Source organism: Telmatherina bonti, assembly GCF_933228915.1.
Source record: "Telmatherina bonti genome assembly, chromosome: 2".
NCBI classification, from domain to species: Eukaryota; Metazoa; Chordata; class Actinopteri; order Atheriniformes; family Telmatherinidae; genus Telmatherina; species Telmatherina bonti.
In genome coordinates, this window is record NC_136620.1 from 11,790,782 (window position 1) to 11,806,957 (window position 16,176).

The 16,176-nt window shown below is 39.2% G+C and overlaps 1 protein-coding gene across 1 annotated transcript in view; it reads left to right on the plus strand.

The window, feature by feature from the left end:
• kiaa1549la (KIAA1549-like a) overlaps positions 1 to 16,176 on the plus strand; it is a gene marked incomplete at both ends in the record, with an annotated part of 161,564 nt that overhangs the window by 94,973 nt on the left and 50,415 nt on the right. The window contains 3 exons of the mRNA XM_079249890.1: positions 671 to 842; positions 12,985 to 13,145; positions 15,142 to 15,177. Of these exons, the coding sequence (XP_079106016.1) occupies positions 671 to 842; positions 12,985 to 13,145; positions 15,142 to 15,177 (369 nt within the window). The remainder of the gene's footprint in view (positions 1 to 670; positions 843 to 12,984; positions 13,146 to 15,141; positions 15,178 to 16,176) is intronic.

Here is a 16,176-nt window from a genome sequence, read left to right on the forward strand (position 1 = left end):
AAGGCTTGCAAATCTACTCGTGTCTCCAGGCAACCAAAACTTTGATCTAATGCGGTTGTGATGGGCGAAGACAAAGGACTGACCTCAGTTACACGGAAACTATTCCTAAGGAGGGAAACATAAAGGCTTGCGTGTATGTTCTTTCATTACACGTCACCTCTCTGCTCTGTGTTCCATATTGTGCAAATTAAGACGACATTTGACTCCCAGAGGGCTCCCGTGCGCTGCACACCCTCAGGGTTTTATGGTCTTTACAGATGGCCGGTTTAATGGCTGCAGAATAGATAAGGGTGGAGGCTGCGGAGACAGCCCACAGAATGGAAGGGTGTAGGCAGTGCAGAAAAACCTCCAGCCATTTTAGTCACACATATCCTTTCATTTTATGATTAAATCAAATTACCAGACTAGATTAAACCGTGTGATGTGTTGTCAAGCTAAAATAAATGTGTTTGATGTATGATGAAAGGAAATCGAGATTTCAAGTGACTCAGTAATCTTTTAGTACAGTTATCTTGCAGCAAACACTCGACTTGATCAAAGCTGGTGGGAGTCAGCGTTTTGATCAGTGTTGGTGTGGAGAGATGATGGACTTTGTGTTCAATCCAGACATGTTTAATGATATTCAGTAAACCTTAAGAATACTGCGCTAAAATCTGTGTTTCTTCTCCAGATGGTGAGCATACGTCGACTTCTGGGTCCCAAAAACCCGGCGGAGTTGACCTACTACGCCCAGCTGAATGGGGAGCCCATCTCTGGCACCACAGCAGCTAAAACGCTGAGCAGTCTGGACTCGCAGACGATGGCGCTAACGCTGGGGTACTTCGTACAAGTGCAGGCTGAACGTAAGCTTGTCTTCACTCTCTGCCAGTTTTATGTTACCTGATCATAAATCATGTATGAGTCACACACACACACACACACACACACAGAAACTAATTTAAGGATCTAATTCCATACATGAACTAATAAAACATAAGATGAAATGACTTTTGTTTGGACAGAAGTTTTCACAATCCAAAGTACTTCACAGACCAGGAATAAAGCTTACAATGGTACAAACACAGAAATGACACAAGATGAAAAGGTCAAAAATCTCCTTGCTTTGTTTGGATGTCTCCTTCTGCACGCAGACTGTTTACACGTCGTTTTGAAATGAGTTCAATGTAGGCGCAGTTTCTGTGAGCAGCGTTGCTCTCAGGTTTGATAGATCACATTGCTAAATATTTTCTCCTCCCAACAAACATGTGGGAACGCCCCAGATTGCACATTCATTGAGGTAGACCTAGCCACATTCCTTTTGGCTGAATGCAGTTTAGTGTAATTTGTTTAAATTTATTGTCTCCTGCTACACAATTTAAGTTTAGAGTTTATTGCTGAGCACCTATTTTCTATGCAATGAGCTCATTTTTTCATGGCAGAACTGTTTGCTTGATGGCAGTGGTTAATAGTTGTTTTGCGTTTTCTGATTCTTTTTAAAAAATCAGTTTTTTAAAATACATACATATTCATTTATTTATTTATTTATCTGGTGTTCTAACTGGAAGCACTTTTAGAGGACGCAACCCTTAGTTCGCTCTGTTGTCTGAACATTTTTTTGCATGTGCAGGGAATTTGCACATGTTTTAGTAAACGCAAACCATCAGTGGATCCAGGCTTGGTGCGCTACTATCCTGTTTTTGCATTAATTGATTAATGATGATGATTATTTTATTTTGCGTTACTGCAGTTTTTATCTCGCTCAGCAGCTCATTGACCCTGAGAATACATAGAAAACTCACTGGAAGACGGGGTGGTAAGCTTGGGACAGGCCGTCGTCTCACATCAGCATTTGGGGTGAGCTGTTCTGACATGAACTGGTGTTGTGTAGGATCAGTTCCGCCTCCGGCTTCACCGAATCACCCCTCTGACCACGTGCCATAAGAAGAAACTAGTTCCTGATGCTATACACGTTTCCCAGTGTCCACGGAGAGTGTAACGTCCCCAAATTCTCTAGTTTCACAATGAAGTCATTTTATAAATTGATTTTCCTTCACAATCTGGTTGTACTGAGATTCTAATTATTTTTCCTAAATGAATGTTTACCTGTTCCAGCACGAAAACACACCTGATGACAGGAAATCAGGTTCTTCCACTGTGTTTTTTTTTTTTTTTTTTTTTTTTTTTTTTTAAAGAGAGAAAGCAGCTTTACACAGCTTTTAAATTCATACTGCTGGCTTTTTACCTTTTAACAAATAAATCCTGAAATTTTCATCCTTCCATTTCATAAATGTTTAATCTTACTACATTAATTAGAGATTTACAAGAATTTTATAGTACTGCAAGTCTGCAAAGTCAATACTGCAGTTAAAAATGAGTTCATGTGTTTAAACTAAAAGTTATTTAAGTCTTGTTTATGTACCAGTATTTTTCATAGAAAAGTGTAATGCATCACTTATAATTCAGTATAGAATTTGGGATGTAGTAAAGCGATCATATAATGAATTGTGACTTAGAAATTGAAAAAAAAAAAACAACAACATACGAATGCATAAGACAGTAGCAGCAACTTGGAGCTGCTGTGTAGCCTGCTGGTCCTGCCTGGCTTGTCTCAGAGCATCTGGTAGATTGCATCTGATGATTCTTTGTGCAGACCTTCCCACCCTCTGCAGCACCTGCTTCTCGGCCACAGAGCTGCTAAATCACACAGTGATCCAGGAAGTCGCTGCGCTGTAGGAGGAGCTGAGGATGCTGGTGTCCAACACTGCCTTCTCTTTTTTATTCGGGATATAAAAGCACATCTTTCTCTACTGTATCGTGTTATCATGCTTGTTGAAGCTGTTGGAGATGCACACTTGGGATGAGGCTGTTCAAGTCTACTGGACGTTCACAATCAGCTCCTTTGCTTTGTTGATTCAGGATGAGCTACAGTCCCCGGTCCATCTGCCTCATCCCTGAATGCTGACTCGTACCCCTTTTGGTAATAAGCTGCTGTATCATCAGGAAAATTCATTAAGAGGTAGCTGTCATAGTGAGCACTGCGGGTCAAAATACAAGACAAATAGATCCATATGTTAGATTCTTTTAAATTGATGCTAAAAGCAGAAGGGTGAATGATGTTCTTTACTCTCCGCCTCCTGTTGTACGACTGGAAACACAGAGAAACTTGGTTTTTGCAAACCTGCTTGCTTGAAGAGAGTAATTCTTGCGAGGTGATAGGAAAAAAAGGAGATGTTTGGCATGAGACAGAACCTGGCCATTAAAGGTTTAGTGTGATAAGAGGAATAATACTCTCAATTTCACCAAGAGCCCATGCACAGAGGCAAACACAGGAGGAATGTGATCGCTGTGGGTGGTACCTGTCAGCGCTATGGCCGCTGTGTGCCCGCTGAAACATCTGCAGGGTATTGTTTAAAGGTATGTAAGATTTCAAGGCGATTCTTTCCACCACCAGGTGGCAAACACCGGATCGTGAGCAAAACCACAAAGCTGCTACCTCCACAAACGACCACAGGTTGGCAGTAATGAGCAAAACTCACCCCTCCTCCTTGCCAGCTCCAATGAGGGCAGGAATCGCTTGTTAGCTGTAGCTCAGAGCCGCTCTGCAATAAATGGGCTTATACTCCCCCTACTGGTGGAAAAAAGTACTTTTTTTACTGGTCAGAAAACATTCAAGAAGGGTCTTTGTCATGTAATTTAATAACACATCAAATATGGACAGACTGGAACCTACATGTTTAATAAACTATCTAATTATGATTGTAGTTATTTATTTAGTTAATTTATTTTGAAAATATTGAAAATCTTACATACTCTGCCTTTAAGGAAGCCAGCTTGTGTAGCATGGACCAGTTTTTCAGTGATGTTTTAAGAAAGGAGGCTACGGATGAAAGAAGGTGATCATAAATGTAGAAAAGGACCAGCGCCACATTTCCTTACAGGAGAAGTTTGACACTGGATATCTGAGATTTTTAGGTCAGTGGAGGTGGATCCCATCAGCTTTCAGGACACACAGGCAATGCTACACACCCTTCACTACAAAAACTCAGCCTTAAAAAACAAGAAAAAATATACAAAAATTAGGTAAATGTTGCTTAAAATAAGATAAACTATCTGCCAACAGAACAAGAAAATTTGGCTTGTCAAGACTTCCCAAAATAAGTAAAATACTCTTAAAGGCATAAAAACTAAGAATTATCTTACCTTTAAAAAAAATAAGCATATGTGTAATCAATTTATGATTTTTAATCTTACTTAGACGTGAGTTTTTGCAGTGTTTGACTTTGCATCTTCTGCACAGAAATTACAATTAATAATCATAAAAGTCACTTTTAATTTTTAATATCTATTTTGATTCAGGTGTTTTGGAAAAATAATTACAGAGTTTAAAATGGTTTAATTCTGGGAAATCTATTGAAAGAGAAGCAATTAATCAGCATATATATGAGCATGGATAACAGATGCATCATCAGCATCAGGCAGATACTGCAGAAACACTACAGAGCTGAAAGGAGTCCAGCTTAATTGCACTTTGAGACGTGTCCTCTGAACTTAAGCGTAGCTGGCTTGACTTTCTGTGACATTCCGCAGCATTTAGGTTTTTCCATAAATTTCCATATATTTCCATAATACCCACCCAATAAAGCTGAAGAACTCAGCTGCTCTATTTCCAAGTGAAAGCTTGCTCTTCTGCTCTCTTTTGTACTGTAACGTGATGTTCAGGAGATTATAGTAAAACTTGATTGTATGATTCAGTAGATTTCCAGTTGTGTAGCAGGATGTTTGTGTTTGAGAGGACAAATTGTTCCCGCTTACCTTTTCTTACTCACATTTCCTCAGAATCTATGATTAACCAACAGGAGAGAAACCAACAACCATCGGTGCCCTTCACAGCCTCTCCTTGCAGTGTTTAGACCGGCAGCTGGAACATGTGAAACTCATTTAGTTTGCCTTTATGGGCTCAGTGGAGCAGTTGTATTAATCCTCATAATGAAAACACATCCCACTGGCAAACAGTTCTGTGACAGACGAGCTCAACGACATAAGCTAATAGGAAGATATTCAAATCAGAAACTCTGGCATTTTTTTATTACGCGCCAAATGAAAGTAAATTCTAGAGTCAAGAATGTTTGTTTTGGTTGACTAAATGATGCCTTTCCTTAATCTGGAAATGTTTAGGTGTGTTGTTTAGAGAAGTTGTTCAGGAAACACACATGAGAAGATTTGTCCCTCTCTCACTTTAAGGTGCTGAACATGCAGAGTGAGAAAAACAGCTTGCTGAGCCATGTTCATTACCCCCAAGTTTAAAATGTAAATGTTAGAGTCACGTGGGCACGGCGCGCAAGACGGCAGCGGGTTAGGAGCTCTCCGCTTTCCGACATGCTATTCTGTTAATTAATTAATATATGAAGCTCCCACTCTACCCGCGACCCTGAATTGGATTAAGCGGTTTAGAAAATGGATGGATGGATGGATGGATGGATGGATGGCTCCCACTCTATGGTAGTCTCCCTCAGCCCTGTTGTGTAAAGATCACTACCGTCTTTTAAAAAGAAAAATAAGCCATTTGATCCTGCAATGGCCGCCTCGAAGCAAGCTAAAGGCAAGGGCCACGTGGCCACTCGCAGCAGCCCTCCACATGGAGAAGAACAGGACGACGCATCTGCATCTCCCCCAAATCTGGCAAGCTTGCTTACTGAAGTTGTTAAAATGAGTAATACGCTGCAAATCGTCGCTACTGATGTGTCAACAATAAAGCAGACGATAATCGAATTGAGCACAGCAATGGTTGCAATGCAGGAGAGGTTGACCGAGGCCGAGACACGTATCTCCCGCCTAGAGGACACCTCGGAACGGCTACACACCACGGATGGAGAGAGAAGCAAGCTGGTGGACGCGATGTGGGATCGCATTCAAGCCCTCGAAAACCACAGCAAGAGGAATAATGTGAGAGTGGTTGGATTGAAGGAGACTATCGGTACTGATGGGACACTTTTGAGCTGTGTTCGGAGAATGTTGGTCGAGGGTCTTGGAATGCGTGATGATGCCGAATTTGAGATTGAGTGAGCCCACCGAGCTCTTGCGCCGCTTCCTGATCCAAACCGAGCCCCGAGGCCAGTGCTTATTCGATTTCTGAGGCAGTCAGCGAGAGATAAAGCTATTGCGACAGCTAAGGAGAAACGCGGGTTTGAGTGGGAAGGATGCCGGCTGTCCGTGTTTCCTGATATGACCAAAGAGCTGGCGGAGAAGAGAAAGGCGTTTACAGCTGTAAAACTAAAGTTGCAAGAGCACAACGTTAAATACACACTGGCGTTCCCAGCAACGCTGCGAGTGAAGTGGAAGGGCAAAAATGTAAGCTTCAACTCAGCAAAGGCGGCTGAGAAGTTTATCAATGACAGCAGAGAGGAGGATGAGGAGCGGGAGGAGATCCCAGATGCGACCGTTTGATTATCACTAGGAGCCTCACATGAAGTTTGCCTGTCGGAGAAGGACGGGCCTGCCACCTGTCATCACGGACGGAGAGGAACGGAGCATCGTCTCACGGACCTGATAAGTTTTTTTTTTTAAGGTTCACCTTTATCAGGCTGCACTAGGCAGCATTAACAAGACAGGTTTTAAGCTGTTTCTTGTACTATTTTGGTTGTTTAGGATGGAAATGTTCTCTTTCCAGGTAAATTGGTTATTTTACTTTATTTTATGTTTATTTTTTGGCTTGGAGCACCCAGGGGACAGATGTCTAGACATGTTTGTTTAAATGTGTGTTTACAGCTTTAAAATATATTTTGATTGGTAATTTGTGATGACTGGGAAATGTATAAAATTTACACCATGGAACATTAATGGGTGTGGAAATCCAACTAAAAGGAGAAAAATTTTGACTTATTTAAAAACAAATCAAGCAGACATAATATTTCTTCAAGAGACTCACCTGAATGAGGGGGAAGACTTAAGGTTTAAAATGGGTTGGGTAGGTCAAAAATTCATAGTTCCCATTCAAGTGCACGCAGTGGTGTAAATATTCTTATTAAAAGAAATATTCAATTTTTATTGATTAAGGAAGTTAAAGATGAGGAAGGAAGAATGATATGTGTCCAAGCTATGGTAGAGGGTGTAAAGGTAGCACTTTATAATATTTATGCACCGAATAAGGAAGACCCCCATTTTTTCCATAATATAAATAAAGTTCTGGGAGACATGGAGGGACAAATAATATTAGCTGGTGATTTCAGTGAAGTGATGAATTCTATTCTGGATAAAAGCACGACTAAAGGCTCACTTAGTTCTAAGGGAAGGGATGCAGTTCATATGTTAAAAGAGGATATGGGCCTTATTGATGTGTGGAGGTTAATTAACCCTTCTAAAAGGGAATATACATTCTACTCTCATTGTCATAAGTCCTACTCAAGGATCGACCTATTTCTAATCTCAAAACTCTTATTACATAATGTCATAAATTGTGTAATAAAAACCATAGCGCTTACTGACCACGCTGCTATTGAACTCAGTGTAAAAATAGGACTGGAGAATATAGGAGGGTCCAGGTGGAGAATGAATGTCTCGCTTCTTCTACAAGGTAAATCTTTCAAAGAACATTTGCGGGAAGATTTAAAACACTTTTTCCAAATAAACATTGGTAGTACAGAGCATATCCAAACTGTATGGGAAGCCTCTAAGGCCTACGTAAGGGGTAAATTAATAGCGCAGGCTTCAAAAAAGAAAAAAGAAAGCCTTTTTTAAAATTCAAGAATTGGAAAGGAAAATAAAATTGAAAGAAAACAATTTGTCTGAGCAATATGATGATTTATTATATCGAGATATTTGTGGGCTAAAACTTGAGCTGAATGAAATGTATAATAAAAAGGTGGAATATTCTCTATTCAGGCTAAAAACTACATTTTATGAGGGTGGGGAAAAAACAGGGAAAGTGTTGGCAAGACAAGTCAAAAAGGAGGATTTTTCAAATACTATTCCTGCTATTAAACAAGGAGACTCTCTTGTAACCTCAGCAAAAGACATAAACGCTGTGTTTAAACAATACTATGAAATGCTATATAAAACTACAGTGTCGAATGGTGAGAACCAAAGAGAATGTGAACATTTCTTCTCCAGACTCAGTCTACCTAAGTTACTTCAGGAACAAGCAGAGTGGTTAGAAGCACCAATAACAGAGGTGGAAATTAGAAAAGCAATATCAGCAATGAAGGCAGGGAAATCTCCTGGGTATGATGGCATTCCTGCAGAGTATTATAAAGAATATCTCGACATACTTGCCCCAGTCTTACAAAAAGTATGTCAAGAGGCTTTTGAAAGAGGACAAATCCCCCCCACATTTAATGATGCATTGATATCCCTGATTCCAAAAAAGGATCGGGATGGTACAGATCCATCAAACTATAGGCCAATCAGCTTGCTGAATTTGGACTGTAAAATACTAACTAAAGTGCTGGCTTTACGCCTACAATGAGTTCTTCCCAGCATCATTCATCCAAATCAGACAGGCTTTATGAAAAACCGCTCTTCCTCGGATAATATTAGGAAATTATTGCATTTGATGTGGCTGAGCCAATCGAAAGATGAGCCAATAGCTGCCTTCTCCCTAGACGCGGAAAAGGCGTTTGATAAAGTTGAATGGGGCTTTCTTTTCTCGGCATTATCAAATTTTGGATTTGGGCCACATTTTACTAAATGGGTTAAAATACTATATAAAGAACCAAAATCCGCAGTGATAACTAATGGCATAATTTCATCTTTCTTTGGCCTATCACGTGGGACCCGTCAGGGATGTTCTCTCAGCCCCTTGTTGTTTATTATTTTTATAGAAACCCTAGCAGTGAGCATTAGGACAAAAAAGGACATTAAAGGGATACTCAGGGGCCAACAGGAACACAAAGTGCTTCTTTACGCAGATGATATTTTAGCATTTATCACTAACCCACTTACCTCATTACCACATCTGATGTATACTATACAGTCATTTTCAAAAGTTTCGGGCTATACAATAAATTGAACTAAGTCTGAGGCCATGCCGCTATCTGCTCTTTGTTATCCACATATGGTGGAAAAATTCAAATTTAAATGGACACCTAAAGGTATGAAATATTTGGGGATTAGACTTAGTCAGGATTTGGAAGAACTACCCCTACTAAATTTTAACCCAGTGTTGTTAAAAATTAAAACTAACTTTGAAAAATGGGAGAAGATTAAACTAACATTATGGGGCAAGATTAATCTTATCAAAATGGTCACAGCCCCTCAGTTTAACTATTTAGTTATGATGTTGCCCATTACAATTCCATCAGATATTTTTAAAAGGTATGAAAATATGATTAAACATTTTCTATGGGAAGGCAAAAGGGCAAGAATAAAATTAGAGAAATTGTATGCTCCTAAGGAAAAGGGTGGACTAGGCCTTCCAGATTCAAAACTGTACTGCCTGGCATTTGAAATGGCTAAATTAGTTAAATATTGGGAGGACACTGAGAATGGACAAGAATGGCTAAACATTGAAACAGATATTTGCTCACCGTTTGATCCAAAACACAAGTTGTCTCAAAAGATTGATACAACAAACCCAGTTTTTATTCACTCTTGTGAAGTGTCGTCAAAGGTACATAAAATGTTAAAACTCTCACACTCTCACAGAAATATGCCTCTCTTTGGAATAACCCTGCCATATGTATTGGGAAAGTGTTTTGGGAGCAGTGGCACTCACGTGGCATATGTACTATTGGAGATTTGTATAAAGATGGACAATTTATGACCTATGACGACTTAACTCGTACATTTGGACTGGAAGACAGAGCAAACTTTTGGAAGTATCTACAAATGAGACATTGTGTGACCTCTAAATTTGAAGACACAGTTGAAAATGATATATTGGGCTATATCAGGATGCCACGTGATCGTCACACGGCCTCTCAATTTTATAAATTGTTTAATTATAATTTGAGCGGTGAAACAGCAAATATTAAACTTTTGTGGCAGAGGGATCTGAAACGGGAATATGCAAATGAAAAATGGTTAGAAATCTTATCAATTCAATTCAATTCAACTTTATTTATATAGCGTCAAATCACGGCAATGCCATCTCAAGACGCTTTATCAGAAAGTGGTAAATATGTGAAGGAGGCTAGGAGTAAATTTATACAATACAAGGTTTTGCATAGATATTACCATACTCCTACCAGACTGCACAGAATGAAACTAATGCCGGATAATTTGTGCTGGAAATGTAAAAATGAGGTGGGGACATATTTGCATTGCCTTTGGGAATGTCCTCTAGTTACACCTTTTTGGACTAAAGTTTTGGAGGTCTTAAGTGCCTGGTCCGGATCTGAGGTCCCTCGGACTCCAGAACTGTGTTTATTGGGGGACAGATCCCAGATGCCAAATGTCACTAAAGGAGTCTTTTCAGTCATTATGGTCGGTCTGGTGACAGCGTCCAGGATCATTTTAAGACACTGGAAGACTACGAAGTGCCCTGAGTTAAATGACTGGATCAAATCCATGGCAGATACAGTCTCTTATGAGTCCATGCTCAATAAATTGAGAGGGGACAGAGACACTGACTGGGACAGCTTTTGGAATTCTTTAAAATGTGACAGAAGTGTGATGTAAACCCTCTTGATAAATAAAACACTATGTCGGTGAGTGCAGATTTTCCAGAATTTTGAATATTCCCAGCCAATTGCAATGTTTGTTCTTTGCAACTTTTCGATTTACTGTAACATGTAATGCCGTTATTCTGGGGATAGGGGAGCCAGGGAGTGGGAGCACCAGCCTGCATTTTTCTTTTCTATTTTTAAAAAAAAAAAAATTTAAATTTTGTTTTTATTTATTTTTTTTATGTTTCATGTGTTTTTTCTAATGTATCATAACATGTTTTGAAAACCAATAAAAACTTTAATTACAAAAAAATGTAAATGTTAAATACTTTTTTTTTTTTTTTTTTTTTAAACGGCGCTGTTAAAGTGTTTTAATAAAATATTTGCTCACCCAAACCAAAAAGTAATGTCGATCACCTACATCCGTTTAGTAGATTTACTTTGGTTGATTGTTGCATTGCATTTGTTGTTGTGCCAGACAGGACACTTGCCTTCACACACACATTAACTTTAGTGTCATCCCAGTCTGAATCCGTAGGGTGGGATTTGGAGTCAGCTCACTCTTTGCAGCTGTAACAGCTTCTGTTCTTCTGTGAAGGCTTTAGAGGTGTGTGTGTGTGTGTGTGTGTGTGTGTGTGTGTGTGTGTGTGTGTGTGTGTGTGTGTGTGTGTGTGTGTGTGTGTGTATGGGAGCCTTTGACCATTCCTTTAGAAGTTCTTCAAGGTCAAGCGCTGATCTTGTAGGAGGAGACCCGGCACGTAGTTTTCACTCAAAGGTGTTCTGTTGGGTTGAGGTTCATGACTGTGTGCAGACCAGTCAGGTTATTCTGTAATAAAACGGCTCTTTCATGTCTTTTTATCATGCTTTAAAGATCTGAATTCAGTGATTTAGAGGGTATGCAATGTGTTTCAAAGCAAACCAGCATTACAGTGTTTAAAAAAAAAACTCACTTGGATATGTAACCATGTAAAAATCCACTTTAACCAAATATAACTTAACTTAACCAAGCAGATATTTGCAGGTGTTAAAGCCTGAAAATACCCTGCGACTAGTTAGTAAATGCTACTGTACATTTTCTTCCAATATTTTTATTAATGAGTTTAGTAGTCAGAATGATGTAATTAATAAAGTGTCAATATCTTTTTTATGTTTATCTTAAAACTGAAACAGTTTTAATGGATTTGCATTTATACAATCTCTAATAAACCTTAAAAAACTAATTTTGCTGTTGTTTTCAACTCCACATATTTATATTTTCTTCTAGGTTTAAATTATACTTTTTCATTTTACTAAACATTATGTCATATATGTTTTTGAGAAATTTTGAAAGTTGTTTGTCAGGAAATGGGTTAGAAATGATGATGGGATGCAGGACCAATCACTGTGCACAAGGTTGAGCAAGACCTGTTGGAAATAATAATTTCCATTGTTAGATTCCCTCTAAATACTTAAAGTTGAACTACGAAGGTTTTCCACCTTTAAACTCTGTTTTGATGACAGTCACACTGATTATGTACATTCCTGGAGCCGTGCAACATCCCAAAGCTCAGAAACAACCTCTAACAACTTGTTTCCAGGAACGCTGCATCGCTTACAGGAACATTTCGTTTCATTTCACAGCATCACACAGCAGCAAGTGGATATCAACATAGCAGCTGTTTAACACTCACTATGGCTGAATCAGCCAAAAAAATGGAGGTGGACTTTATCTCAGAAAGGAAGGAAAAGAAAAAAGAGAAAGTGACAAGAGTCAACATTGCATTGACTTTTACTGAATGAGGAGAGCTCAGAGCAGAGACAGGATGCAACATGGGTGCCAAATTAATCATAACGGATGCGAATCACTTAGAAAATATACAGATATTCAGTAGTGGGGGTTTTAGTACTTCATATACTGAACATCTTGCTATTCTGGGAAATAGTTATCAAGAATAAATCATCCAGTTTGTTGCGTTTCTATCACTCATTCAAATAAACAAGCAGCTTACTGTTGCTGTTTGTATTTGATCATAAAATTCTGTCTAAATGGAAAGTAAAAGAGATTCACCTAAAATACTAAATAAAAAAGCCTAAAATAGATTGTTGAAGTGTACCAGCAGGCTTTCTCAGAATGAGAATGATCATGTGCTTCCTTTAATTCTTTAAATTAATCAATCAATAACTTTATTCTTCCCCAAGAGGAAATTCAAGGTTCAAGAGCGACTCGTCCAATATTTTAACAGACAAACATTGAACATTATGACACAGATCCCAGGTCCGAGCAGCTTTTGGCTGCTTTGATTGCTTCATTATTGTTGCATCTTTAAAAGTGAACGCACACTCTGGATTTCCATTTGACTATTTGATCAGAAATTAACTACTTTGGTGTTGTTGTTGTTGAACCTTTGTGTTTGTGTGTTTGTAGCGGTGGTGAAAACACCACCCAGCAACCTGTGGATCATGGCCGTTCTGACGCCTCTCTTCTTACTGGTTGTGGTGATTGGAATGGTGGCCTTCATCCTGTGTAAGAGGAACAGAGTCATTTTTAAAACTGGCGCCTTCAGGACCTTTAAAAGCCGTTCTAAGGTAAGAGTATAAAAACTGTTTCTTATTTTCATCAGTTTTATCTGTAGCTTTTTTCTATTTCCCTTTCTTTTTCTTTCTCCTGCTTTGTCCTTCTCTGTTCTTAAGACTATAAATAAGATTTTGTCCTTCTGCCACTCTAAGATTTCCAAACGTCACTGCTTCATCAAATCCCAGAGATTTAATCTTCTGTAAGGTCTCAACAAGATTGCATAACCCTGTAACGAGTGACACATTGGACAGAAAACCGATTGTGTCAAGCTGTTCCTTCAGGTCAGAAGAATTAAGTCCATCTCTGCTGGCCTCTCTCATTTGTTTTCTCACTACCCAAACAGCCTGTGGTCACTGCTAATCATGCATGCTGCAAAGACCAATCGGCCAAAAAGAAATGGGCAGGGCTCATTGTACTGGAAAGGAACCGGAGGGTAATGTTGGCTCTTTCACATTAACAGTGTTCACTCAGCATCAGCTCATTGGAGGTTAACTGAAAATCAATCATTTCAAATGAGCATATTTGTAATAGATTGCTGCCAGATGGCGCGATCTGGTCAGATGGTTGTCCTGGACATAGGGCGGTACATGACGCCAGCTGCTTGTGTCACTGCAGCCAGTGAAGTGGTAAACAAGCAGTAACTCACCAGACTCATTGTTTTGTAGAACATCTTGATTTGGTTTGAAGGTAAAAAAAAGTGGATTTCACATCTGATAACATGCATTCTGACCTCAGCCTGGTTGAGATCTCAATCAGCTCAAAAGCTGACACAAAGACCGAGGAGTCTCTTAAATGTCCCCAATAAGCCATTGAGAGTTTTTTTCCATCAAGATTAAAGATTTTAAAGCTTTGCCCAACACAAAGGAGAATCCTGTCTTAAACATGTCTCTGTGGCGCATGCTCACACAGATGGAAAAGTACAAAAACAGTGCTGATATGATGCACTAAATCTAGTGGTTGTTAGGGTAACATCAGTAGGAGGATGAATATGTCCAAAAAGATAAACCTGGGAGGACTAAAAAAAACAGGACGAGAGGTAAGTTTTGATGATTGGACTGGTTATAATGGAGGAAGCAGTGGACCAGCCAGGAATACTGTTAATAATTGGTCCAGTTACTTGAATTTGGGTCAAAATGTGATGGATAGACAGTTCTGACAGACTTTTCTGTTTTGTTTATTTCATGGGATTTTATGTTGGTTAATGAAAATGAAAGAAAATTGGTCCTATAAGTTCAACTTTAAGGTTGCTTGTCATTTATTCTCCACAATATTCACAACTGTGCAGATTATTTAATAAATCTGCAATGGTTAATTATTTCAAGACAATGTGTCTCACAACTACGTCCTAAGATTTGTTCAGTTACCAAAAATGAGCATAAAAAACCTGTGCTTTGTGGAAGATTGACTGTCTTCTGACATTTTTTTTTATTGATAATCACACAAAGGATTAATTTAGAGCAACACAGACAATGCAGACATAATTATGCAGCTTTTGGAGGCCAGCTCAGCAGGTTAGTGTCTCCTTTCATGAGGAAAATTGTATTTTTTCCACATACAAAAGCAACTTAACCAAAACAATGTGCCAGCAGTTTGACATCCATCCACTGGCTTCATCGGCTTTCTGAATATACAGATCTAGTGATGGGTAAACATTTTTGGCAGAGTAGAATAGCATAAAAAAAATGAAGAACAGATTTTTAAATGAGAGGTTTTATATCTGCTGGTGTATTTTCTTTTGCTGACACCACATGTTTTCCTGCCTGGTTTTAATGGAATGAAAGAGATTTGGTTGCAATGTGTGAATTCATAGTAACGTCTTTTAATCTTGATTTTAGAGACTTTTTTAGCTTCTCACTGTTTAATCAACTAATTTTAGTTTCGTTTTACTAAAACAGCAAAAAACTAGAAAGATGGAAATCTTCCTGCTTTATGTTCTGTCCTGTTCTGTAATGTTCTGTTTAACCCCCCTCCCCCTGACATCTTACCTCTGACTTTCTCCCTGTTTAGATGTCATATCGAAGGGAGGGCAGTTACCACCACCAGGTATTCAATAGATAACGGATTGGGTGGATTACTGAATGACTGTGTGGATCAATTTGTTTTCTGCACCACGTCCATGTTGGCTGCTTTTCGACGTGCTGCCCATCGTGGTTGCTGGGTGAATTCTTGCATGCGGCTGCTGTTTTGTGAAAGTGACTATTCCACCATCCTCATTGGCTGGAAGATCAATATGAGGAGGAGGAGGAGGAGGAGGAGGAGGAGAGGGCAATGAGGGCATGTGGAAAAAAAACTATAATAAGGGCATAAATTTCACATGCGAGTTCCTTAAGATTGAAATTGTTTTGGTTTCAGTCGATGGACTGAATTAATAAAGAGGGGCTGGCTTGTAAAGGGAAATGAATTCAGTTCTGTTGGTCAATGGGAGCCATAAATATGAACTGCAAAAAAAAAAAAAAAAAAGAGGCTCAACACCTGCAAACCAAAGCAATTTATTTGTATTTCTGTTAAATCCATATGAAGAAGCTCAAGCTTGTATCATCAACCTGCATGAACTCTCTTGCTTGTGCATTTTCCTTTCAAGCCATGTTGTTTCATCCTCTCAGATGAAGCCACAGTGGATCAGCAGGAACCCTACATGGACCTCCAACCTAATTCTTTTTCACATCAGGTTCTCGGATGAATTATGTCACCATGGGTTCAAAGCAGAGAAGCAATGGCCAGCAGATAAAATGCTAAACAGCTTTCAGTGACAAAACGCCGCGCACAAGCTGCTGGTGTTGTTGTGGTGGAGGATGTCAGCTACTGTGTTTGCGGGTTATTTTGGTTCGGTTTGTCTCATCCGCATCCCCCTGAGATGCAAAGTGAGCTGAGGGAAGGATGGATTCAAGGCTGGGTAGGCGGGATGTTTTTTGGTGGGAAATGGAGCTGGTGTAAGTCCAGAGCAGCGGGGTGTAAACATCCCAGAGAATAGATGTAAATACTGTTGATGTTTGTTGTCTTCTGCTGTAAGTAGTACATTAACATTTAAATTTTTATAGCTCA